This window comes from Alternaria alternata (genome assembly GCF_001642055.1).
Source record: "Alternaria alternata strain SRC1lrK2f unplaced genomic scaffold CC77scaffold_19, whole genome shotgun sequence".
NCBI lineage: Eukaryota > Fungi > Ascomycota > Dothideomycetes > Pleosporales > Pleosporaceae > Alternaria > Alternaria alternata.
In genome coordinates, this window is record NW_017306208.1 from 526,354 (window position 1) to 550,684 (window position 24,331).

Consider the following 24,331-nt stretch of genomic DNA (forward strand, 5'->3'; position numbering starts at 1 on the left):
AGAACTTGTTGGCGTGTAATAGGAAAGAGCTAGGCAGGCAGTGTGCTTGGCAAGCGAAACGCGTCTTCCCCACCTGTCGCGTCGCGTTCCAGGCAAGCTTCAACACCCGCTCCAGCTTCGGCCAAGGACAGGAACCCCGCACATGCATAGAGTAATATCAGCTAGCGTTCGACACTTCTTTTATCGAGTGTGCTGCGATGCACTCTCTATTCAAACATAATTGAGAGTTGTTCGTATGCACAGCAAAGACACGCTACATGTCACAGCGAAGAAGCCAGATTTCACCACGATTATTTGCCCAATGACATTGAAGACTTTATGTTTTATGGTACGTCACGCCCCAAGGAGATCTATGAGCACTATTTCTTCAATCTTGTCCACGCGACAAAGCCCCTTCACTTATGTCAGTGTCTTGCGTGTCTTCATCGAGACTATTCGATCATTCTGACAGTTTTTGTTTACCATATACCTGAATCTCGGGGAGTCAATTTCTTCCATTCCTCATAGTCTAGGGTCTTTTTCCTGGTACTGATGACTTCGAAACGAGCGTCTTGATGACGAGGACAATCTGTGACACGTTTGCGAAGTTCCTGAACCAGCAGCGCTTCACGAGCTCCGGAAAAGGCGAATTTGGCAAACATATCGTCGTGGTCAAAACAATGGAACTTTCCATTTATGGAAAATATCATGTGTAGCTGCACAGAACGCAGTGTTGGCGTCTTACCCAGTACGTCCACAAGACTTTTCACACTGGGACTGTTAAGAGGCTGATCTCGTAGGAAGAAGCCCCTAATTGCGTTCCGGTCGGCACTGCCTAGCATCGAACCTATCGGCATATACAACGTCAGGTTTTTCAGTTTCTTACATTCTCCTAGCAGCTTGATCATGGCTCGGTAATTCTGGTGTTGATCGTCGGTAGCTATTCGATCTACGTTCAAGCCAGCAAGAGAGCTCCTACCAAGGGGACCGATCTTCCTGAGGAACTTACAGATACCGAAAAAAAGAGGACCCGGCTGGCCAAACTGTAGCTGGACCCTGGTATGGGACCAGAAGAACCCCTGTACCTCTTGCCGGATTTGTTTGTTCAACGCGCCAACAACATGCAATAATGAAATGGTACGGTCAACTCGAAGCTCGGCGAGATGCATCAGCGTATAATCCCAAGAACGAACAGGGGAGAATCGACCAGCGTCGCCAGTGATCTTGCCAGTGATCTTCAAAACTCCAGCGCTATGATGATCGTCTCCGGCTCCCCGTCCAGTGACGCTATTTGGTGTTATGTAAGGAGGGTCGAAGAGGGCGAGTTCGTAGATCATGTCCCGGATCTCCGGAGGCAAGTCCATGAAGCACTTTCTGGAGGGCTCACTTTTGACCTTGCTGGTGAGCATGAGCTCCGGTCGCTCACGTATAAAACTCTGGGCTTGGTCCCAAAGCTGTTTTTGGTGTTGCCAGCGCATCTTTCTGAAATGATGCTCCAGCTTGTCGACCATGAATGCCTTGTTTCCATTTCCAACTAACTTCAGCACTTTCATCGCTTTTTGGAGGTCCACGTTTTTCATCGACCAGAAGTCTGGCATGTGGTTGGCTTCCAGTGCGGCAAGTCTTTCGCGGGACTTGATGTAATCGACGTAATCCATTCCGGGTTCTGGCGGTGATCTATCTCGCGAAAAAGCGGTTCCTGACAACATGTTGAGGCCGACCATACTAAGATTTCGGGTGAGCGAAGAAGCGTAAGGTGCCAGAAGCTTACGATATTTATGGTCCAGAAGAGGGGTTGACAATCGAAACGCGCAGAGTACACGCTGTGATTGCCCACAAAGCAGCACCAACACGTGCAGTGGATCATCACAAGATTCTCCAGGACTGACTGGGCCTTTCCCGAACTATCCGTGTTGATACATCAGCATGTTTTCCGTTATACGCGGAAACCTCGGCAGCGAGAGACACAATGGTTCTGGCACCGCCAGGAAGCAGATTCATCTCCACTTGGCCGCTAGAACGTATTCTGCTTCACGATACCACGTGATCATCATGTCATTTTTGTGACAAACCCAGGCAAGGATACAGTTCTGGCAATTGCTCTCAAGACGCTGAGCATGCGGAGTGTGCACGAGCACACTGGGGTACTTGCTGTATGTCACATCAGTTGGTCCATTGGTCACGCTTGAAACACACACATTCCCTAATGACATGAAACACGCTTGATATTCCGACGCTGCAGCTCTATAAGTACATCTTGCTCATTTCTTCTCGTTGATTATCCGGTATCGCAAGCTATGCGTTTCTCCCGACATCACCAATCGAGGTGACCGTCGTTTGCGATGGCCTTTCCCTCTCAATGTTCAAGGTGACTACCGCCCTCACCTTGCGGCCAGACTCTTCCGGAGTCATCTGTCGCGCTCTGCCTTTTACTTCTCGACGTGAAGGAGAATTGCGTGCTTTAGTGCTGGTCGGAGCGGCTTCCTATCTGTATATAATTTCTTCTCCACCAACTCTCTTTCCTTTCTTTCCTATATCTACAACGACAACACTATCACTTCCCCAGAGCTGCGTTCCTGACCAGCGTTCAACCGATACCGTAAGTTTGCGAAGTCATTCGTCGAAGACATCTTTGCTAACGCTCTTCATAGACTACAACTTTGACATCACGAACTGTATCGAAGCAAACAACTTCAGCGAGCAATCGATCAACGAAGACCGCAAGCCTCTACGATGTCTAACAACACTACATCCATCAACGCGATTCAGTACAAGCCAGGTCGCGATCGTCCGACTGGCTATGTAGTCAACGATTTCGAGTCGTTTGCGGACACTAGCTTAGTGACCTATTGGCGTACCTACAAGAGAAAAGTCGCCAACTACAATCACGATACCGACGTTGCCACCGTTGTCAACGTCAGCAATGCAATTGTAAGCTCTCTTCACTTTTACTGTTAGTTTGATTCTTTTCAACACTACTTTGTCCCTCCTGCGTTTTCTCCTTCACTCAAGCAATTAGTTGGTTATCACCAACACCCTGTAGGACCTGATTGAGAACAACGAAAACGCCATGGATCAGATCATCTGGGGTATGACCCACCCAGAGGACGTTCATCCCGGCGTTGCATCCATTGTCGGCAACACTGCCCTCGTCGACCTGCTCCTAGTTCGTCACTACAAGAAGTGGGGCGGCCTCATTCTTCCTCCCCTTCAAGCAGCGCGAGGACTACAAGATGCTCACGAGGTCGTTGCCAAGCAGGAGAACGATCAAGGACTGCAGTGGAATGGTGGCCGCTCCTTGATGAAGTACCCGAACTGGTAGGACATGAGACGGAAACTTACTGGTGTGATATGATACTGACATCCACAGGCGTGACACTCGTGGTGCAGCTCCACCTCCTGGCTTTCGGGCTCCGATCGCGGCCCCTACGACTTCTCTTAGTCCTCGTGGCGATGCTGGTCGTGGACGAGGCAGAAGTCGCGGTCGTGGCGGACTCGGTGCTGGCTCCTAGTCGCTTTGGGATAGTAGAGAATCTTGAAACTTACATGATTTGGAACGCGACGGACTTTGCTTAGCAGGTACGACAGCAAGGCACGACTACAAGAATCTATACAACCGCTGCCAACTCCGACAAGGTCTCAAGTACTTGGGTTTAAGTCAGAATGCCTCTGTGATTGAGGAACTGTACGACCGCATCGACAAATGGGACATGGAGAACGCGCCCGATGCGATTCTAGAAGGGATGCCACAATATAAGCTTAAACATTCATGTCTTCCCTTGCCGACTCTAGACACTTCGGATAGAATATAATGAAAACAACAGTACAATTACGTCGTGATCTGGATATCTTAAAGCATTCTAAGGGATGTCTTAGCGTAGTATATTCCTCTCTGTAGATTGATGTATACATCAAACGTGCTCGAGAAGTACCTCTTGATGGATTGGAAACTCAGGATGACGGACAAAAACAACCTTGCTTTTCATGTCTCAATACTCCAAATCAAGTTAAGCATTCCTCGCTGAGCTATCGATATATTCTTTCTAGAATGTTAAGTCGATGTAACCGGCATAGTCCATTCCCTTCGGGTACACGGGTTTACCCCGCAACGCACGCGCCTGCAGGGCCAACAGCGATCCGATCGAACATCAACTTAGAGAACACGACGTCCCAACCACCTCCCTCTGATTCGTCGATCACCCACACTACCCCAGTTCTACGTGGTCTTGCTTCTTCCTAGACGCCCCCAAAGCTGAGCTAGACCCAAACCTAAAATGCTGCGTGATCGACCCATCCGGACTGATTCCGCTACTCCAAGTGAAGACCTGCATACAGGTGGTGAGAATAGTACACGAGGATGACCATAGTGACACGAATCACAAACTACAGCTGCTGAGTTGGTTCGTTTGTTGAGTCTCCAAGGGGTTGGCGTCTTCAAGGGCGTTAGCTGACATGCAGTAGCCTTTCATGTTGGCCCATTCTGCGACGTGGCGGTACATCCGGTCCCGCTACTGTGCAGTGCGGCTCTGTTCCGTGGCCTTTATATCTAGGCTAACTGACCATTTGGCAAAGTTATATATGCTTTGGCCTCGTTCTGGAGACTAGGAACTGGACCGCCTCTCTGAACACTCACCATCACAGCCATGTCTCTTGAACGCGTCGACTCAGTTGACCCTACGGAGGTCTACGACTACATCATCTGCGGGTAATTCAACCTCACTGAGAGAGCGCTGCACATTGTTCTCAGCCGGTTGTCCTTTCAGCAAACAAATGCTAATCGACATTCACTAGTGGCGGCACTTCAGGCTGCGTAATTGCAGGTCGTCTTGCCGAGGACCTCAATGCAAAGATTCTCGTCCTAGAAGCTGGACCCGACAATGCTGATCTTGAGAATGTGCATATGGCGGGAGGGTGGAGCAAGAACTTCGACAGCGAGACAGATTGGAATATCGTGACCGAGCCTATGCCCAAGGTGGATAACCGACAGGTCAAGGTCAGCAGAGGACGCTTCCTTGGAGGTTCGAGTGGCGTCAATGGTACGCTTTGTATTCGAGGCACAAAGCAGGATTACGACGACTGGGAGATGGATGAATGGACCGGAGAGAAGATGTTCGAGTATATGAAGAAGGTTTGTTGTTGAAGGCTAGAACGGCTGTAGCACAGAAGCTGACTATGATACAGGCTGAGACCTTCCACGAGAAGGATTGGCATAAAGCTGATATGTCGGTTCATGGGACGTCAGGACCTCTTCACACCGAGCCTCACGATCTAGCGCCTATTTCTGAACGTGTCAGAGAGAGTCTTGTCGATCAAGGTCTTCCTTACCACGCCGACATGTTTTCAACAGGAGAGACACCTCATGGATGCGGAGACGTACCACGAACAGTGCATCAGGGTATCCGGAGTACCGCCGCAGACTTCATCACCAAGGGCTATCGACGGGAAAATATCACCATCAAGACCGAAGTGACTGTCAACAAACTGCTCTTCAACAAAGATTCCGAGGACCTCACAGCAACAGGCGTCGCAACAATATCCAAGAACGGCAAAAAGATCGATTACCAAGCGAGAAAAGAAGTCATTGTCGCAGCAGGCGCATATTGTAGTCCACCAATCTTAATGCGCTCCGGTCTTGGACCAAAAGAACAGCTAGAAAAACATGGCATCGAGTGCCTCGTTGATCTCCCCGGTGTTGGCGGAAACCTAATGGACCACGTTCTCTGCTTCATCTTCTACGAAGTCTCCGAACCAAACCTGACGAATGACCACCTCGCATACCACGATAACGCCATAGCCTCAACCTACGCCCTCTACCAAGAAAAGAAGACTGGAATCCTCTCTACTTTCCCTTTTGGCATATTCGGATACGCCCGCCTTGACGAACGCCTACAAGACTCGCCCTTGTGGACCAACGCGCCCCGACAGTCAGGCCGCGACCCTATGGGTCTCACGCCCTCGCAACCAAACATCGAGTTCTGGAACACGGAACTATATGGTGGGCCAAAGCAATATGAAGATTTTCCCATTGATCATAAACACGCATTCGCCATGTGTGCATTGTTGTTCAATCAGCACAGTAGGGGAAGTGTGACGCTCAAGTCTGCTGATCCGATGGAGAATCCGATTGTCGATCATGCCTACCTAGAAGACCCACTGGACATGCTGGTCATGAGCGAGGCATGCCGATTTGCGAACGAGATCATCATGAAAGGCAAGGGAACGAAGGATGTTATCAAAGGCAGTTGGCCGGAGGGTTTGGCTCATCATGGTTTCGAGACTAGGGAAGAGTGGGAGCCGCATGTTAGGGAACATGCTACGACTTGTGAGTTGTCATTACAGTCTTAATACGTGATTTGAGGACTGATACCCATCCCTAGGTTACCATGCTTCCGGCACCTGCGCAATGGGCAAATCGGATGACCCAAACGCCGTCCTCGATTCTCGCCTTCGCGTCCGCGGTGTTCGCAACCTGCGTGTCGCGGATGTGTCTTCTATCCCCAAGGTGAACAACGGACATACGCAGATGGTGGCGTATGGCATCGGAGAGGGAGCGGCAGAGATGATCAAAGAAGATGCTAGAAATGGCGAGAATCACTTCTTGAAGCTTACCGATGACATCAAGAGTATGGCGGTTTAATGGTCATTGTATTGGGCGGCTACATGAGTGTATGTTTGATGAGTCCATGTCGATAGCGTATCGGCAGAAGTTGTACTCTAATCTATATCTTTCGTTCTTGAACTTCCATGACAGAAGACGTACGCCCGCGTGTAGTCTGTACAATCCTCCTCGCCTCGTTCCTATCTCTAACGTCCTCCGATCTGCCTTCCTTCACATCCCTCTTCACCTCCGTCTTCTTCGCATCATCAGCCACTCGTTCGTATCCCCAAACCAAACCCCCAATAACCACACAAACCATCAGAATCAGGTCAACAATGTGTATCCCCCACCACCAATGTTGCACACCCACACCACACGAGCTAAACTCAAAAACCCATTCCCCCTTCTCTCCCTTCTCTTCCTCGAACCACGCAGACAGGAAACCAGCATAGCCAGAGTACTCGCCCATCATACTGCGGAGCGTAATCTCGCGGATATGGGGCGCGTCGTTGATAGACGTGCATTCGTCATCTGCATGGATATCGTAAGGGCGATTTGGGAAGCGCTGAGCGCGCCATTTGGGCGGTGGAGGTGGTTCGGAAGCCGGTTCCAGAGTAGGCTCTGGTGAAGATTCAGATGTTGATTCTTCCTGAGTGGAGTCGGTCTCGGTTTGGATAGCGGTATCGGTATCGGTATCGTTGGCAGCTACAAAGTTAATGTCGACCCCATCGATATCCATCGAAGTGGCAATCATGGTGTCGTTCGCGGTACTAGTTGGCCAATATGCTTCTTCCCTTTTCACGTTCGCCACCTGACATGTGTCCTGCACGCCGGGCTGCCTAATCCAGTGCATAACATCACAACCAGCGTGATCATGTCCATTAACGATGATACCCCTTCTGCCCTTGCCTCCACCCTCTGCATCTTTATTTGGACTCATGCCAAACATTCCTTCCAAGACGATCCTACTAGCGTGATCAGACAGCATATTCTGTTCCTTCAATCCTTGGCCTCCCTCGAAGAAATCGAAATATGGAGAATCAACGCAGATACCAGCTTCCTTTTCGAGCGGGATGTGTGTGAGGAGGATGGTGGCGTGTGTTTTGTCGGTGACAGGCAGGGAGGAAGTAATGATGTGGTTCGTGAAGGAGTAGGTTTCTGTCTGGAGGTCCGAGGACCATGCGGGGGTGTCCAAGTTCATCGAGTTGAAGATTACGAGGCGGAGGGTTGGTGGTCTGGTGGCGTCTTTCGTAGATGGAGATGGGTCGGTTGGATCGGTTGGGTCGGTTTTGTTGGAGCGCAGTTCGTCTGGGAGTGTGAACCAGATATCCCAATTCGAACTTCCAAACGCCTTCTCGAAGCGTTCGATACGCGATTCATCGATGTCACCAGCGTAGCCGACGTCATGGTTTCCGACGATGTTTATGACGCGCTTCTGCCAGTCTTTATCTGCACCGAGTACTTCTGTTGTACCACCCCATAGCGGCCTCCTCTCTTTCTTCTTCTCTTTCTCTTCTACCACCTCTTTTCCTTCGCCTTCTTGTTCTTGTGATGTTTCTGCTGGCGGCAGCTCCGTGTTTTCACTCCCTATTGCGCCAAAGATAACATCAGGTACCTTCTCCAATCCCTTCATAACAACATTCCAATACCGACCTGCTCTTTTCGTGAACTCGCCATCTGTGACCCACTGACTGCCTAGCAAATCACCCAGGACACTGATGTGCGTGGGTTCAGTCCACCATCTCAGGCTCCGGACTATATGCGCAAGATACCAGTCGTTGCCCCAAAGATCCACCGCTTTCCTCTTTCCCTCTAGCCACTTCCCTGCATCTTTTACAACACCTCGTGCTGCTTGGTCTAGAACATCTCGTTTCGCTGTGTAATTGGCGGCATCGCGTAGATTCGGTACGAGGTTCTCGATCGACGGGAAGATGAGCGCATTCGGATCCGGAAGTGAGGAATCACCCTCAAGCTGGGGATCACCGAGAGAAAGTAGACGGAACGGTGCGACGGCTTGCGCGTGCGTAGACGGTGGTTTAGGAAAGGCGCAGCCGTGGAAAACAGGGTACAGGTATAGCCATGTTGTGCCGATCAAGGCTATCGGTAATAGCAGCAAGGCGACGCGGAAGAGAATGCGAGAGAGCTGCATCTATGCCATGTATGCATGGCGGAAAGGAGACGATGATGTTTTCACATGCTGGCGCGTGGAGAGAGCGTGTCTTGGCCGCGGAGATGAATATGCAGGGGCTGTGGTGCAGCCAATGGTGTCCGCGCGTTTGCGGAGCCATGGCAGAGTGGGGCAAGCATTTTGGCAACACACCTGGGCATCTTCTAAGAGCAGCTTCAAACATAGACACGTTGATAAGTGTTACGTCTCCTTTGATTTCTGGAATACCCTACGCCACCACCGTACCTTGCTCTTCGAGCCTTGACCACGAGTTTCGTTAGACTGGTGTTCTGCATTCTTAAGCAGGATGAGCCCATAAGGATTGTATCCTCCCGATGGCGTGTTGGTAGGTTTTCCGTGATCAATAGTCGGCTGTAGTGAATCAATTCCGGTCCAGTCTCGCACGTTCTCAGCGTTGAGGATATGAACACGAATGAATAAAGGAGGCTCTACCCAGGAGGTCTGCGCTTCTTCTTCCTCTTTCCATGCTTCAGGTTGTAAGATACGGCCGCCCGATTTTAAGATCATCTTATGGCTTGCGAAAAACGCTGGTAGGCGCGCGAAGAATCCTCCCCCAGTCATTCTCCGACCCAGGTGAACGATGGTACCCTATACAAATTTAGCTAATGCGAGATTTCGAATGTCGAATCTGGGAAAGGTTACCTCCTTAACACCATTGCTGCTCAGAGTAGTGTCTTTGGGGATACGTCAGCATAGTAACTTTCTTCTCGAACATAAAGAACTTACTGTCTACCAGCTGCTTTGCACCAACTATGAGCCTTTGGCTATCTTCGGCTATACCCGTTTCGCGTTCTATTCTTAATTTGAGCTGGATAACTGTAGTGATATCATCGATCTGAATATGGATATCTCTCTTATCCGGTGTTTTGACGATGATCCCAGCCTGGTTCACCACAGCTTTCGGTGCTCTGATAGCGAGCGATAAATCATCCACGAAGGGTTCGTCACTTGGGTTTATCTGAGATCTCATCACTCTTAGTACGACGGGATCAAAGTTGTAAGACATGTCCATTTACCTGTGAGAAGCAGGTGCTGCAACGAACTGTCGGACATATTGTGGATCATCGCTATCCGGTAATCCATGAAGGTATTGGGACCCAAGGACAATACAGTGTGCTTTCCTTGAGGTATCCGATCCGACTATTACATTAAACTTTCGATTGGAGCCCAACTTGAGGCACATTGCTTCGTTACCTAGGCATCTTAGAGTTGCTTCAACGTGTGCTCTCAAGGTACGCCGAGAACGCCGAGACTCGCTCACCTCGCATAGCAATGAACCACCCTCCAGCTTGCAAGATTGATCTGGGAAGACCATTGTACTTTTTGACATCGTACAATGGGTAGGGTCCCAGATCTGGGGCGTAGAACTCCTCGTCATTGTTGGGAACCTTGCAAGTACGTCGAAAGCCCAGTACGATCTCACCATATCCTGCCATCTTGGCAGAGATGTGGGTGCTTTCACCAGTTATGGAGTCCGGTTCATCGAGCGCGATGGCGAATTCTGCCATATCGTTCTGAAACTGCCGCAAATACAAGCACAAACGTGAAGTCTTTGAATAAACCTTGGAAATGATAATTGTCCTAGGAAATAAAGCGCGCAAGAGTAGTGTTCGAAAGTAGCTGATTGATCTGATGTTTCTACGCCAGTTCTATCTGGGTAAGATATTACCGGTGGTTATGCGATTGATGAACCTGTTCAGCTGCAATCTGATGATCAGTGAGAAGAGAGGGTATCCACTCTGAGCTTCAGGCGCCCAACGTTCCTCAGCCGCACCTTTGTGACGTGTCAAGCTGACTTAAGTAATCTCTACCGTTCCGACAACGCCACGAAATTCTGATCCATGTTGGCCAGCATGTCATAGCCAACTTCGCAAAGGGGTGCTTAATCGAGAATGGCCTCATGCTGCCAGATTCCCTCTCGGAGTCTCACCTCGTCTTGAAAGCCGGTGAAACGGTAGCCTACATGAAGTTTCGAAAACTGCTTATCATCCCATCAAGGCTCGCTGATAGTTCCAACGCCACAGTTGATGCGAGCTTCTAAATTTTCTGTCTTCCAAGCTTGCACTTCTTAGAAAATTCAACACTCGATCGATTCACAACCGGCATCAGATGGCTACCAAGCAGAACAACACCACTTGCTGTGGTGATAGCGGACTATCCGTAGCTGCAAATGTCATCGGCGTCTTAACCTTTGTTCTCGGTGCGGTTTTGACCTACTTCGCATACCTAGCTCTGTCTTTGAACGCTCTAAGAGATATACAAACGATCCGTAGAGATCTTCAACGATGGCGTGTCGAAATAGATACGATCATCCTCCATTGCAAAAACGAGCACGGCCAAGAGAACCCTACCTTCGAGCGCTACACTCGACAGCTGCAGGCAGGATTGAATCTCTTCACCGATGTCTCAAAATTGGTGAAAGATGAGCTCGACGATCTGCCGAAATTCGATACGCAATCTAGGATCCCACATGTCTTTCAAGTTCGACGTCGCGTGCTCTGGGCTCTCAAGCGCCAAAAAGCTATGGAGTATTATGATCAACTGTTCAAAATCAAAAGCGACGTGTACTCAATGTTCATCTCCTACATGACCGAGTAAGTCACCCAAGCTGTTGTTCTCTACCTTCTTCTTAACACATTCAGGCGGACTAACGATGAGTTGCGGACCTTGGCCGGAAGAGTGTGAAGCGGAAGCAAATCGTGCTGCCGTAGAGAGCTTCGCCTGATTCAGTTGCAATCATTCACTCAGTGGTTGGCTCTATGCTGGAGACTGTAATGAACGAGTGAAGGTCTGTTCATGTTGTAGGAAGAGTGATGATCGCTTTGATTTCACATGCTGTACGCGCCAACGATTTAGTAGGGGCAGCAGCACAGCCAATGAAAGCTCCGCATTTGCGGAGAAACATCACAGCTCCCATTGCGTTCATCAGACGTACTAGGAATTCGTGTATCGTCTATTACGCTCTCTTCATTCTCATATCATACGCCACTTTTGTATCCATATTCCAAACCAAGTAAAAAAGCGCATGACACACTATCTGCCCCCCCTTCTCCCCACCAACCTAACCAAGCAAATCCCCCAGCGCACCACCAGGCTTAGATCCCGACTGAGGTGCTTGTGCAGCAGGTGTACTGGGAGTAGAAGCCGGCGCCCCCCAGAGCCCTTGACTAGTCTTCTGCTTGGCCAAGTCACCCATAGTGACCTTCTGCGTTGGTGTACCCGCCTTCTTCGGCGCAACACCACCAAGCAAGCTCGCAAACGCATCACCACCAGCTTTCTTGGGTGCACCGCCGCCGATACCACCGCCGATGCGTCCACCGGGCGACATTACAGAAGGCGTGGATGACGCTGATTGAGGCGCAGGCTGGGGCACGGAAGTGAAGTAATTCGGACCCGAGGCTTGGTAGCCTGAGGGCTGGGGTGGTGGTTGCGAGAAAGAAGAGGTCATGGAGGGGGGTGCGCTCATTTTGTTTGCAGCAGGCGGTGGTGAAACTGTTGCGAGCAAGTTGCTGAAGTTGTTGTTCTGGGCTGAGGACTGGGCTGTCGGTGCGGCGAATTGGGTTGACGAGGTGATAGTAGATGTCGACGCAGGAGAGACGATATTGTAGGCTGGTGCGGCTGGCTTGGATGCAGGTGCTGCTGGAGCTGCAGACTGGAAGTCGTCGAAATCATCGTCGTCGCCGAAGTCGTCGCTTGGAGCAGCAACGGGCTGCTTTCCTGCTGAAGTCGACATGGGCGCAGGCTCGTCGTCAAAAGCGAGCAAGTCGACAACGGGCTCTGGTGCTTTCGGCTTAGGCTCCTCCTTCTTGGGTTCTTTCCTCGCGTGCGTGGTTGTGGGTTCTCTCCGCCGTGCTGGTGCTGGGCTAGCACTTTCGCCCTCGTCGTACTCGTCGTACTCGTCGAACTTGTCGCGTCGCTGTTGTGTGTCTGCGAAGCCAGATTGGTTGCCTCCAAAGCCACCGCCGTCGCCGTAGACCTCTCCTCTGTAGCCACCATAGTCTGCCTGCTCACTGCCAAACCCTCCGTACCTGCTACCACCCCCACTACCGCTTCCTGAGAAGCCACCCATGCCGATGCCGGCTCCGCCCTCGACACCACCAAACTTGTTTCGGTTCGCTCGCGCCTTCTTGCGCTCGGTGCGGATGCGGTCGACGTCGCTAAGAAGTTCGGCGAGCTCCTTGGCGCGGTTGCGTACGTTGATGCCCTGGTCTTTGCCGTTCTGGTCGATGAAGTGGAATTGCCGTAGCATCTTGAGGAGCGAGACGTGAGAGCGCGCATCGTCAATGACTCGTTCTGAACCGTTCTTGATCAGGTATTCGAGGAGTTGCAGGGCCTGGCTTGTTAGCGACGCCGGCGACAAGGAGAGCGCCCAAGTACCTTGTAGATCTGTCTCCATTCTTCCGAGGCCTTCTCTGTGAAGCGCTTGTAAATCATGGGCATGATCTCGTTCAGTAGTTGGCTAATTCGTTAGCCATGATCCGCCAGGTCCTCGGGCATCGCCTACTAGTTGAAGGTTCCATTGGCAATCTCCTGTAGCATGGTCGATGATGCACCTGGCCGCCTGTCAGCTGCATTCTTCGCGAGACGCCAGGCTCGGCTTACCCCATGGCTCATTGTTTGTTGCCTCGCGGACCTTGGCCTCCATCTCTGTGTAGTTCATCACCGCTACGAAGCGCGTTAGCATTGGCCAGCTGGCTTCACCCTTCCCCTCAGCATACCATTTTGGGCCTTGCGGAATCCCGCCTTGAGGTCGTAGAGCGTAAGATTGCTCACTTGATCCTTCAAGCTATTGAGATCCATGGCTGTAGACTTGTGGCGCGTCGGTCTGGCAATATGGTAATGTGAGTGTACTGGAGTCGAGGTGGCAGCTGTCGACCACGGTCTCGGGAGCGGACCACCGAGGGCGAATTGCAAAGGTCGTTAAGAGGAAGGTAGTATGCTTTGCGCCAGAGGTGTCTCGGTCACGCGAAATATAATCGAGAAGACTGCAAAGATGTCCGCTTACAAGAATATTCACCTTGTCGCGAGCCATGCCCATGGTACAGGGTAAACGGCGATGGCGGCCCAGCGCTCACGTGATCTAAGCTCGGGCCTTTCCAAGCTATCCAGGTACCTATGATGCTCAGAGTGAGACAACACGCCTTGGACTGTTGCACGACTTGACATACAAAAAGTGAAATGTGTTAACGGTGTCGCGCACCTTGTCCAGGAGTACTGGTAGTTAAGATGAATTATTTCTGTCGTAGTCATGTATACAGCCCTCGATTGATGCGAGCAATGGAGCGCCGGATCGGGGAACGCGCTAGACTCGTGCACAAGCTTGAGGTATCCAAAGTTTTCCGTCTGGTCATCCATCCGACCCTTCAACTGCTACCTCGTGTCGGCAATTCATCAATTGTATTAAATTCCTTGAATCTTGCATATCGTGTTGCATAGCGGCCCGATTCCTCGTATCATTCCTGTAAGTTGCCACCAGAGTCTTGCTGTAACCCAGCCATTGTGTTGTGAATAGCTATCTGATAGTTCCAAAGGTACCACCCAGAGTGAGTTCCCACCCAACAGGAGTGGCACCACAGACGTCAGCCCTGCATTCCCAGCAGTGTCTAAACGCACAATTACCTGGCTATCTCACGATTCACTGCCAAGAAACAGGACCTAACTGCTTATGAGGTTAGACTCACACCCCGCGCTGCATCATGCCCCACCTTCCGAGAGCTTCTGCTCTTTCAGCTTTCCGCGCAGCTCCCCAACTTCGCGCTCCTATCAACAAACGCTTCTTCACTCCTTCGGCATACAACATGGCCATCAAGGCTTACTTTGATTGCTCCTGGACCGGGCCCACCGTTGAGGTCGACAACGCCGGCAACGTCACTAGCCAGGGCGAGGTTAAGGGTAGCTACGACCGCTTTCACATGCGACTTCCACCTGCTGACTATGAGTTACAGCGCAATCCGGTCGCGTCAACTTCGAGCTCTTCGACGATGTCGTTCCCAAGACGGCTGAGAACTTCCGCGCCCTCTGCACCGGCGAGAAGGGTTTTGGCTACCAGGGCTCAAAGTTCCACCGCGTGATTCCTCAGTTCATGCTCCAGGGTGGTGACTTCACCCGCGGCAACGTCAGTCTCAACTCTCCATACAAAAAGACAGATGGTTAACAGACGTTAGGGCACTGGAGGCAAGTCCATCTATGGCGAAAAGTTCGCCGACGAGAACTTCAAGTTGAAGCACGACCGCCCCTTCCTCCTCTCCATGGCCAACGCTGGCCCCAACACGTAGGTTTTCTATACTATACTCTATCAGGAAGAGTCATGGCTGACACGTCATAGCAACGGTTCCCAATTCTTCATCACCACCGTCGTTACCTCATGGCTGAACGGCAAGCACGTCGTCTTTGGCGGTGTTCCCGATGGCGATGTCGAGTCCTACAAGGTTGTCCGATCAATCGAGGCTTGCGGCTCCAACAACGGAAGCATCAAGTACAAGGAGGGCCCACCTACCATCACTGGTGCTGGCGTCCAGTAGATACATTTCGGTGAGGTGGGACGGCGCCATAGAGGCAAGGGTTCATGCGCAACTGGTGGCTTATAATTGTGTAGCACCTGTCAGTGAGATCCTATGACTCTGTGGGCAGCTATGAATGAACGAAATCTGAGCAGTCTAACGTGCGTTTTCATGCTATTGATAAACTTTCTTCCACCTTGCGCATGCGGCATTTGTCCTGCGGTCTGTGACTTTTTTGTCGCAAGGAGGGGCAATTTTTACCCCGCACTCGTCATAAGTTTGTACATTCCACACCACAACAACTTACGCGGAAACGTCCTTCAAGTGGCTTTGGCATCGATTGAGTTCATGCTAGTCGATGGACTTGTGACTTTTTGTTTACGTCTAATCTATAGACGAGATTATTGGGGCCTCGTCCCACAATGCCATCACCTTGATAGCTCTGTATACCCACTCCATCCCCAGCTCTGCCACGATTGTGTCCACAAATTGCCGGTACAGCTCCACCCTAATGGCGTGAACGGCTAGATCTAGCGGTCTTCGTCCGCAATTTCGCCGTCTAGGGCGTGATGTCGACATCTTCGACATTTCGACATTCTGACAAGTAATCTTTTTGATTGGACATATCCAGGATAACATCTCATAGCCCTTCAACTTATTAGAACGACTGTAACACGCACATACACCACTTCATCAGCATTGAACTCAGAGCACATCGAACAACTCGGAACTCGACGGACGCTGTCTACAGACGACAACTGCGATCATCATGCCACCATCAGCATACCACCCCTCGACCCACGGCGTCCACGCCGACGACCGCATCAACATCCTCACTGACGTCGCCCCACCAATTCATACCGCAACTACCTTCCGATATCCTCACGACCCATCGCAACTCCAACCCGTTCCCACAGAAGGCGAATTCGTCGACCTCCAGACACCTTTGATATACTCGCGCCTCGCATCCGCCAGCACAAACCGACTGGAAACCATCCTGGCCCCACTAATGTACCCGGATGCTAAGGAAGAGGAATTGGACGGACAAAGTGGGTTGGCAAATCATGTTGTTAGCTACACAAGCGGCCTCAGCGCTTTCCACGCTCTGCTCGTCAACCTCGTACCCAAAGCTATTGCGATAAGTGGTGGATACCACGGCTGCCACGGCGTCATCGACCTGCACAAGAAGATGCACGGCGTGAAGACTGTTGATCTCCATGCCGACGACGCTACCTGGGACGCTGCGGGCCTGGGAAAAGGTGACCTAGTTCATTTGGAAACACCACTGAATCCTACCGGCGAAGCCTTCTCCATCGCCAAATACGCAGAACGGGCCCACGCGCGCGGCGCATATTTGAGTGTTGACGCTACGTTTGCGCCGCCGGGCTTACAGGATCCGTTTCGTTGGGGCGCGGATGTGGTTATGCATAGTGGGACTAAGTATATTGGGGGGCATAGCGATATGCTTTGTGGCATTCTCGCGGTGAAGAAAGGCGAGGACGGGTTGAAGAAAGCGAAGACGCTACGCGCTGAGAGGATCTTCCTGGGTGCTGTGCTGGGCAGTTTGGAAGGCTGGCTCGGAGTAAGGAGTCTGCGGACTTTGGACTTGCGTGTTCAGCGGCAGAGTAGTTCTGCAGATAAGCTTGTCCGATGGCTGCAGGATTCCCTTGATGGCAAAGGTGAGGGGAAAGAAGTGGAGGTGGTGAAGGGAGTTGTGAGCAAGATCTCTCATGCTAGTCTGCAAACGGCGGATTACGACTGGCTTAAACAACAGATGCCTAACGGTTTCGGCCCCGTCTTCAGCATCTACATGAAGACGCCACAACTCGCACGTACCTTACCTAGCAAACTCCGCCTTTTCCATCATGCGACTAGCTTGGGAGGTGTGGAGAGTTTGATCGAGTGGCGCAGGATGAGCGATGCAGAAGTCGATGAGAGGTTGCTGAGGGTCAGTGTTGGGGTGGAGAGTTGGGAAGATTTGAAAGGGGATTTGCTGGGTGCATTCAAGTCGTTGGGAAACGATCAGAAGAACGTGACAGATAGAACGAGTAATGGGGGAGAGGTGCAACTTGGACAGGAGGGTGCGCAGATGCCGGAGGCGGGTGCTGGCGCTGTATGAAGAGCTATGTGGTGTTGAGAGATGCCGACAGGAGCGGTAATGGTATTGCAGATTAGGTCTTGGCGTCTTGAACACGCGTCAATTGTATCAGCGAATTTTTGAGGTTGTCGCTTATATGATATGAATAATTATAGATAAAGGCCGGTAGTTTTGCTTTCTTGTGGCGCGACTGAGAGCGATGTACTAGTTTGGAGTTAAGATTAAAGTTCGTCTAGCTGAGTTGACATGCGGGCAGTGTACCAAACTGCAAGAACACGGGTCGAATCAATACCTGTATTTTGATTAAGATTGTTCTAGTCAGGGTCAGAGAAGACGCAACGAAGCCCTCCCACGCGGCCGACAGCTTTGGACTGACGCCGTCGACAGGCTTGCCTTAAACAATACTGGCATACTTCTCCAAGATTGGAAACCATGTTTAGTGATATCTGAACATTATTGGTTTACGATGTGCCAGCACGTTGATCGAAATAGATCACATGATGCACGTGTAGGGAATTACCTGGGTAGCTTTAGAGTTTCAAGATTTAGTAAGCTGATTGGCACGCGCGTGACACCAGATCAGTGGCAACACGTTGCAATGACCTAGGGATCTTCAAGTATCTCTCAAGGTACTCCATCCCTAAAGACGCAGACATCGTATCATCAGTGAGGCTGAGAAAGGACGCGAGATCAGACAAGAGCAGACGTCGACGATACTCGGCGTGGGTATATGTGGGTCCCCGACGCTTTCCGCAGCCAGAACGGCCCTCCTCGCGGCGCGCTATGCTACCCGTCAAACCATGACAAAAATTTGCTTCTTCTCCATAGCAGCCGATACCGGTGCGCGTGGTACCGATCCAGAGCCCTGAGTGGAGATGATGTGGTCAGGAGAAATTGAATCCTGGGGCTGGTCCTGCGTAATATGAGCGATGCCGCCATGGTTACGCTCGGCTCTCAGCGTCGGCGGCAAACACAACACAGATCGCGACATGGGCTGTGCTGGGCGAGATGACGCTAAGATGAGGAACGGCTGAATGTGCATTTCGCCGACTGTGGGGTAACAGGCATTGCATGACAATGCGAGGTCACGATGGCAAGCTTGGAGATACACGGCCATGGCAAAAGCAACGACCTCGAATTGAGTTTAGGAGCTGATGTCATGCCATCAGCTTTGGAGGCGGGCGCATTAAGTTTGCCAGTCACTGGGCATTACATTACACGCGACAGTTCGCCATCATCACATCAAAACCGCATGTCGCCATAAACACCAAACATGTCGACTACTCCACAAGAATGCGTGACAGTATTGTCCAATCGTCAGTGCTTCTAGCGCGGGCGATAAGCCGGGAGTCTGCGTCAGTCTGGCACCATCTGGAGCAGCAATGAAGCCTCACTAGTGCGACATGGACGCATCCGACGCAAGCCGAGCATCGTGCGCGACATCGTGGATCACCAAGAGTACCAACCATGGTATATAGGGGCTATCGAACACATTGTAAAAAGTCACAAGACCTCCAGAATTGCTCTTTCTGTCAAGTTTGCCGGTATCGACTTTATAAAGAATAGTAATTCACGGACTCCGGCCATATACTACACCACCTGCATACGCCTCCGAGTGTAAAATACACCAGCTCCAACTAACCACTCGAGCGTCCAAATCACACACAATCTCAAAATGATGCTCCGGAGACAGAACCTCCAACGCTTCCAGAGCCTTGCCCTGGCACACACATCCCGAACTCTCGCATCAACACCGCGTTACGTCTCACAGAGCGCACGACAGAATGTCTCTGTCCCCGCCGACTCATCACAAGTTTCGACTGCACATCTCCTGTCCACACAGCCAGAGTCACAGATAGCGCAAACGAAAGTGGTTCTCGGCCGCCTACCCACAGAGACTGTCCTCCGCTCCTACCTCATCACCGCCGTATCCTCAAGGCCTCTCCTACTCAATGCTTGTTTCGGAATCCTGAGGCGTATGCTTGACTCCAAGTCTTTCCTCTTGAGCATCGAGCGCAACCCTGTATTGTCCAACTTGCTCAAGAAGACATTCTACGCGCAATACTGTGTTGGCGAGAAGAAAGATGAGGTTGTCAGGAACACTGAATTCGCACGTACGCTCGGTTATGGCGGTATCCTGTTCGAGTATGCGCTTGAGGTGCTTGGTGGAAAAGCGCCAACTGCCGAGGAAACCAAGATGGAGATTGAAGTGTGGAGGAAGGGAATGCTACAGAGTGTCGATATGGCCAAGGAAGGCGACTTTGTTGGACTCAAGTAAGTCATCTTCTTGGTCACTTTCGTGGAGATATTCTAACCACCATTTAGATGGTCCGGTCTAGGTCGCCATGCCCTCAACCTCCTCCAGAACCAACAAGAAGCCACTCCCGAAATGTGGTCCGCTATAACTGCCGCTTGCGACGCCGCCGCCGCGAAAGGTGTAAGCCTCCTACCCGGCGCTGAAGAAGAGGCCACGAACCTCGGCCTCGAGAAATGGACCCTTGCCCTGCAAGAAAAGTACAACAAGCCTGAAAACGGTCGTGCCGTCCTCTACATCACCTACCAATGCTACCTCCGCGACATCTCCAAACGCATGGCTGCGCATCTTGAGCGCGCCTCAAAGAAAGGCTACATTGCGGGTGTCAAGCTTGTCCGCGGCGCATACCTCACTTCTGAACCCAAACACATCACCTTCGACACCAAAGCAGGAACAGACGCCAACTACGACGCCTGTGCCGACGCTGTCGTCCGCCAACAATGGACCGACAAAATCCCCGCCCCTACTCCCGGTACTCCCTTCCCTCGCGTGAACATCGTCCTTGCAACGCACAACCTCGCTTCCGTCCAAGCCGCCCAGAAGATCCGCGCCGAGCAGATGCTTACTACGTCGCCTGACCAACTACCCCGTCTCACATATGCACAGCTGCAAGGTATGGCGGATGAGATTTCTCAGGCGCTGGTTCAAGATGAGACTATGAAGGCGGATACGCAAGCCAAGGTTGTCAAGTGCATGACTTGGGGTACTACGACTGAGTGCCTCAACTTTTTGCTCAGGCGCGCAAGTGAGAACAAGGAGGCGGCGCTGCGCACAGAGGATACCCGCAAGGCGATGGCTAAGGAGCTTTGGAGGAGGTTGAGGGGTGTTTTTGGCCTTGCCTAAACACATTCGAGATGCAAGAGAGAGAGAGAGAGAGAGAGAGAGAGATGTGGATTTTTTCCTTTGTTACGAAGCGAAGCATTTTCGGTATGAAGCATGAGCATGAGCGTGGCGTTTTTTCCCGTTTTATCATTCTGGGAGGGATGGTTGGAAGTTGGTTTCGGCATGTTTGCCTTTCCTGCCTGTCATGGCAGATGAGAAATTGGGTTTGATTTGCATAGCGATATTTCTGGTTGTGAACGATATTGAAGAATCTGATATCAGTATGAATATTACTCATGACTACTTCCACCTTGGAGTCTTACTATGATGTTGGTCGCTCGAGTCAAGTGGGTATATCGAACAGTACTCGAGTATTGCTGTGGTTCCTCGTGACCGGTTTTACCCCACATCTTTGCATGCTGCGTTCATGTCGTGTACACTGACATACGTCTTTTAATATATTACATCTAATTTTGCCACTCTTCAACAATCGCCTCCTTGGCTAAGTGGTAAAGCGTCGCACTTGTATCAACTGGATATGCGAAGATCGCTCGTTCGATTCGGGCAGGTGGCAAACTTCTTTTTTGCGTTTTTTGAGGTTTAAACAATATTTGAATATCTTCCGTTCCCTCTCTTGTTCTTTTTGCTTTTGTTTTCAACTCTCACCAAGCACAATCGTTAAAGCCTACTCTAAGTTCTTGTTGTTCACGTTCGCAATGCGCAGATCCTCTGAGAACGAACGTCACATAGCTGTCCTTCGAGTGGGAATATATTCCGTTGTTATACTCACCTATACTTTCTGATGCTGTGTTATTAGATTTGCTCTTGATTTAAGCATATACTCCCTTTTTTTGCATTTTGTAGTTAGACATATGCTAAAGCATTTAATTAATTATGTATTCCTATGTTACTAAACTACAGCCTGGTTCGATACGGTTTACAGACTTCCTGTCACCAATAGTACAGGTGCCAGAACCGACTGCAGAGGAAGCAGACGGAAACAATACCTGATATTATGAGAGCGATGTCTACAGACGATGATGAACTTCTCTAGACACACGGACTCTCGACCGGGACCGCCCTGGGGTCACAGTGCAGCGCGCAACTGTAATCCACACCGATATCCAAGACCTGCCCGATCCGGAAATGTCTACCTAGCACCCGATTTTATCAACCCTTTTTCCACGCAAACAATCATCATAGCGTCTCTGACTGTCTCTGTATGTTTTTAATTCATGAATAGTGAATTTCCGACACCCATCCCGTCCTACATCTATTTGTAAATATTTGTAGTATTCGCAATGTTCGAGATGCTCGCTACTGCCAAGTGCCCTGCCGAAACACCAAGGCCCCCAAGCTCAAACCACAAGTGCTGCATCATCCGCGTATCAAACACATGTTCTTAACGGGACCACCGTCTAGTGGTGGAAATCACGCATGTCAAGCTCAAGAAAGGCGAGGCGAGGCTGAGCTTGTAGACTTGGCTGTACTCGTACGTGTTTGGGAGTAAACGCGTTTCGCAGGACTGCTCGAAAGCTCGTAATTTGACCGTCACGCAAAGTATACATGTACCGAATATCCCCACAATCCCTTCTTTTCTTTTCTCCCTTCCCCATACTGCCGTGCGGTACCTCACATTCGTGTTCTTCTTTTCGATTCTTGACTTCTGGCCGGTCCATCATTTCTCTATCCTAATTTTAATTCTACCTACTACCCCATTGCATCCCCGGTACCGCCACCATGTACAAGCAAATCGTCACTCTCTCGCTCTTGTCTCTGACATCTGCCCTGCCCCAACGGAACCGCGGCGGCGGCAACGGCGGCGGCCAACGACAACAAGCAACCGCCTTTCAACAAGCCGCCCAAGTCCCTCAGGGCATAAGCACTGCAACCGACGGCTCCATGATCCTCGACGACACAGTCATGGTCAACAATCTACCCATCCGCTTCAAAATCTCCGCTCCAGCAGACCAGTTCCTACCTGCGTCTGGCGTGCCCGGTGCAGCAGCTACTTCGTCCAACGGCACGCTCGGCGCAAACGTACTGCTGCATGGTGATGGTGGACAGAGTTTCTTCGACATGCCGAATCAAGCCGTGCAGGCCAACACCATGGGCGTCGCGCTTCTAGCACCCGATGACAATCTGTTCTGGGGCGGAGGTGCCGGCTTGCAGCGAACGGATGGTGTCGCACACGCGCAAGCCGTAAATGACTTTATTCAAACCGAGCTCCCAGCACGTGTCGCGGTCAACATGTCCAACATTGTCTTCACAGGTGTCTCGGGAGGCAGTCTGATGATGTCTGGTTTCTTCATCCCAGCGCAAATGCAAAACTATGCCAACTCGGCTGTGGAGCTAAACTGTGGTGGCATGCCTCCTCAGGTCGCGTTCCAGAATGCGGCCACTGTTATGCAGCAGACGAGGATACACTTCCAGTCTACACAGTCGGAGCTTCAGTTACTTCAGGGGAGCATCCCGCAAGCCGTAACAGCCTACGAACAGCTAGGCGCAGACGCAGGTCTATCTGCTGCACAGATCAATCAGCTGCAGACTGTGGACAACACGCCGCAGGGAGGGCATTGCGAGTTCGATGGACAGGATTTTGTGAGTGGTGTGCAGACCATGTCGAGCAGCTATGCAAATGTTATGCAGGGTGGCAATGGGGCGGTGCAGGGTATTGGAGCGCCGAGTACGGGTGTGGTCACGACGGGTGTTGTTGGAAATGAGAACTTGCAATTTGTGGGTGGGAGGAAGCGCGAGGTGGACGTGGAAGCGAGGAGCATGGTACAGTTGCGGTGGGCGCAGGATGTTGTTGAGGAGCCGGACTTTCAGATGCTGGCGTGCGATAGGAGTTCGTGCTCGGCTGACGAGCCTAGGATCTAGATATCCAAGTTCAGTATATAATGTTGTATCTCCCGGACCGATGGCTGACGGTCCTTCTCAAAAAGTTCCCCTATCGCATTACTTCTGTGTTCATTATCCATCACTGCAAAGAGCTAGACATTGTGGTTGGTCGTAATGTTCATTTGACTGGTATTGTGAAGGTCGTCCCATTGCTAATCGTAGTTGCAATGTCGTCTCCCAAATCCTTCACCCCGTAAATGCATTTTCGCCGTGCCTGTGAACCCATGAATGTTATCGAAAGCAGGAAAAGAGACACCTCACATGACGACACCGGAGTTGGAGGCGATACGCTGTACGTTATTAGCAGAGTTTTGCGCAAGGGTGGTGTTTGACGTACCGGCCACAGCTCAGCGGCCTCCTTTGCGACGGGTCCAGTGATGGCAGAGCCCTTCATCTCACCCTTGGGGTTGACGATGACACCGGCGTTGTCCTCGAAGTACAGGTAGATACCGTCTGCTCGCCTCCATGGCTTGCTCTGGCGGACAATGACGGCGGGCATGACCTTCTTCCTCAGCTCGGGCTTTCCCTTCTTGACGGTCGCCATGACCATGTCACCAGCACCGCCAGCGGGCAGACGGTTGAGGCGCGCACCGATACCCTTGACGGAGATGATGTACAGGTTACGGGCACCGGAGTTGTCGCAGCAGTTCATGACGGCGCCGCTGTTTCCATTAGCCTGTGTTCCTCAAATATCCTGTTTCGCAATCGGGAATGTCCTGGTCGGGCGATCGCATCGGGGTCAAACGTACACTGGCAGACCAAGAGTCATCTTGAGCTTGTTACCGGAGGTAGAACCTCGACTGCGGACTGTCAGCAATCTTCCTCTTTCACTGTCCATCTGCGGCGACAACAACGTACCCGCGCTTTCCAGACATGTTGATAGATTATCGGGGGGGATGTTCGACTTGGGCGGGTTTCGGGTGCGTCGTCG

At 51.2% G+C, this 24,331-nt stretch overlaps 13 protein-coding genes and 1 non-coding gene across 14 annotated transcripts; 9 read left to right on the forward strand and 5 right to left on the reverse strand.

The window, feature by feature from the left end:
- Positions 1 to 458: 458 nt before the first annotated feature.
- Positions 459 to 1,688, reverse strand: CC77DRAFT_1064512 (hypothetical protein; the record flags this gene model as incomplete). Its single annotated transcript, XM_018528736.1, has 1 exon — positions 459 to 1,688. One exon carries the CDS (start codon positions 1,686 to 1,688, stop codon positions 459 to 461), a length of 1,230 nt encoding a protein of 409 aa, XP_018382679.1.
- A 1,024-nt stretch (positions 1,689 to 2,712) lies between these two features.
- On the forward strand, positions 2,713 to 3,301 carry CC77DRAFT_942633 (hypothetical protein; the record flags this gene model as incomplete). The annotated part of the gene is made up of 2 exons (XM_018534877.1): positions 2,713 to 2,910; positions 3,023 to 3,301. The coding sequence occupies 2 exons, from the start codon at positions 2,713 to 2,715 to the stop codon at positions 3,299 to 3,301; spliced, it is 477 nt and encodes a 158-aa protein (XP_018382680.1).
- A 1,321-nt stretch (positions 3,302 to 4,622) lies between these two features.
- CC77DRAFT_1097700 (alcohol oxidase) lies at positions 4,623 to 6,616 on the forward strand (the record flags this gene model as incomplete). The annotated part of the gene is made up of 4 exons (XM_018529908.1): positions 4,623 to 4,684; positions 4,771 to 5,107; positions 5,161 to 6,301; positions 6,357 to 6,616. 4 exons carry the CDS (start codon positions 4,623 to 4,625, stop codon positions 6,614 to 6,616), a joined length of 1,800 nt encoding a protein of 599 aa, XP_018382681.1.
- On the reverse strand, positions 6,606 to 8,795 carry CC77DRAFT_1023409 (hypothetical protein). The gene has a single exon (XM_018525657.1). The coding sequence runs from the start codon at positions 8,724 to 8,726 to the stop codon at positions 6,699 to 6,701; it is 2,028 nt and encodes a 675-aa protein (XP_018382682.1). The 5' UTR covers positions 8,727 to 8,795; the 3' UTR covers positions 6,606 to 6,698.
- A 36-nt stretch (positions 8,796 to 8,831) lies between these two features.
- CC77DRAFT_285155 (hypothetical protein) lies at positions 8,832 to 10,440 on the reverse strand. Its single transcript, XM_018531037.1, has 6 exons — positions 10,027 to 10,440; positions 9,782 to 9,967; positions 9,492 to 9,730; positions 9,408 to 9,439; positions 9,198 to 9,353; positions 8,832 to 9,116 (listed from the first exon to the last, which is right to left on the reverse strand). Exons 2-6 carry the CDS (start codon positions 9,946 to 9,948, stop codon positions 8,946 to 8,948), a joined length of 765 nt encoding a protein of 254 aa, XP_018382683.1. The 5' UTR covers positions 9,949 to 9,967; positions 10,027 to 10,440; the 3' UTR covers positions 8,832 to 8,945.
- A 67-nt stretch (positions 10,441 to 10,507) lies between these two features.
- Positions 10,508 to 11,638, forward strand: CC77DRAFT_285362 (hypothetical protein). The gene is made up of 3 exons (XM_018531038.1): positions 10,508 to 10,565; positions 10,618 to 11,359; positions 11,408 to 11,638. The coding sequence occupies exons 2-3, from the start codon at positions 10,875 to 10,877 to the stop codon at positions 11,448 to 11,450; spliced, it is 528 nt and encodes a 175-aa protein (XP_018382684.1). The 5' UTR covers positions 10,508 to 10,565; positions 10,618 to 10,874; the 3' UTR covers positions 11,451 to 11,638.
- A 166-nt stretch (positions 11,639 to 11,804) lies between these two features.
- On the reverse strand, positions 11,805 to 13,671 carry CC77DRAFT_284748 (ENTH-domain-containing protein). The gene is made up of 5 exons (XM_018531035.1): positions 13,484 to 13,671; positions 13,368 to 13,430; positions 13,270 to 13,318; positions 13,143 to 13,224; positions 11,805 to 13,098 (listed from the first exon to the last, which is right to left on the reverse strand). The coding sequence occupies exons 1-5, from the start codon at positions 13,563 to 13,565 to the stop codon at positions 11,827 to 11,829; spliced, it is 1,548 nt and encodes a 515-aa protein (XP_018382685.1). The 5' UTR covers positions 13,566 to 13,671; the 3' UTR covers positions 11,805 to 11,826.
- Positions 13,672 to 14,126: 455 nt separating this feature from the next.
- On the forward strand, positions 14,127 to 15,368 carry CC77DRAFT_1023412 (cyclophilin 1 long isoform). The gene is made up of 5 exons (XM_018525658.1): positions 14,127 to 14,226; positions 14,297 to 14,657; positions 14,711 to 14,880; positions 14,930 to 15,036; positions 15,091 to 15,368. Exons 2-5 carry the CDS (start codon positions 14,462 to 14,464, stop codon positions 15,284 to 15,286), a joined length of 669 nt encoding a protein of 222 aa, XP_018382686.1. The 5' UTR covers positions 14,127 to 14,226; positions 14,297 to 14,461; the 3' UTR covers positions 15,287 to 15,368.
- On the forward strand, positions 15,192 to 15,943 carry CC77DRAFT_285110 (hypothetical protein). Its single transcript, XM_018531036.1, has 3 exons — positions 15,192 to 15,296; positions 15,361 to 15,869; positions 15,928 to 15,943. The coding sequence occupies exon 2, from the start codon at positions 15,380 to 15,382 to the stop codon at positions 15,791 to 15,793; it is 414 nt and encodes a 137-aa protein (XP_018382687.1). The 5' UTR covers positions 15,192 to 15,296; positions 15,361 to 15,379; the 3' UTR covers positions 15,794 to 15,869; positions 15,928 to 15,943.
- Positions 15,944 to 16,034: 91 nt separating this feature from the next.
- On the forward strand, positions 16,035 to 17,384 carry CC77DRAFT_1064519 (PLP-dependent transferase; the record flags this gene model as incomplete). The annotated part of the gene is made up of 1 exon (XM_018528737.1): positions 16,035 to 17,384. The coding sequence occupies one exon, from the start codon at positions 16,035 to 16,037 to the stop codon at positions 17,382 to 17,384; it is 1,350 nt and encodes a 449-aa protein (XP_018382688.1).
- A 1,551-nt stretch (positions 17,385 to 18,935) lies between these two features.
- Positions 18,936 to 20,612, forward strand: CC77DRAFT_284636 (carbapenem antibiotics biosynthesis protein card). Its single transcript, XM_018531034.1, has 2 exons — positions 18,936 to 19,637; positions 19,689 to 20,612. Exons 1-2 carry the CDS (start codon positions 19,039 to 19,041, stop codon positions 20,518 to 20,520), a joined length of 1,431 nt encoding a protein of 476 aa, XP_018382689.1. The 5' UTR covers positions 18,936 to 19,038; the 3' UTR covers positions 20,521 to 20,612.
- Positions 20,613 to 20,991: 379 nt separating this feature from the next.
- On the forward strand, positions 20,992 to 21,073 carry CC77DRAFT_t77. The gene has a single exon. It is a non-coding gene; the product is annotated as a tRNA-Thr (tRNA).
- A 912-nt stretch (positions 21,074 to 21,985) lies between these two features.
- On the forward strand, positions 21,986 to 23,504 carry CC77DRAFT_285407 (hypothetical protein). Its single transcript, XM_018531039.1, has one exon. The coding sequence runs from the start codon at positions 22,240 to 22,242 to the stop codon at positions 23,377 to 23,379; it is 1,140 nt and encodes a 379-aa protein (XP_018382690.1). The 5' UTR covers positions 21,986 to 22,239; the 3' UTR covers positions 23,380 to 23,504.
- A 153-nt stretch (positions 23,505 to 23,657) lies between these two features.
- CC77DRAFT_1033707 (ribosomal protein L14b/L23e) lies at positions 23,658 to 24,275 on the reverse strand (the record flags this gene model as incomplete). Its single annotated transcript, XM_018526820.1, has 4 exons — positions 23,658 to 23,690; positions 23,738 to 24,062; positions 24,150 to 24,200; positions 24,259 to 24,275. The coding sequence occupies 4 exons, from the start codon at positions 24,273 to 24,275 to the stop codon at positions 23,658 to 23,660; spliced, it is 426 nt and encodes a 141-aa protein (XP_018382691.1).
- Between the last annotated feature and the right edge of the window lie 56 nt (positions 24,276 to 24,331).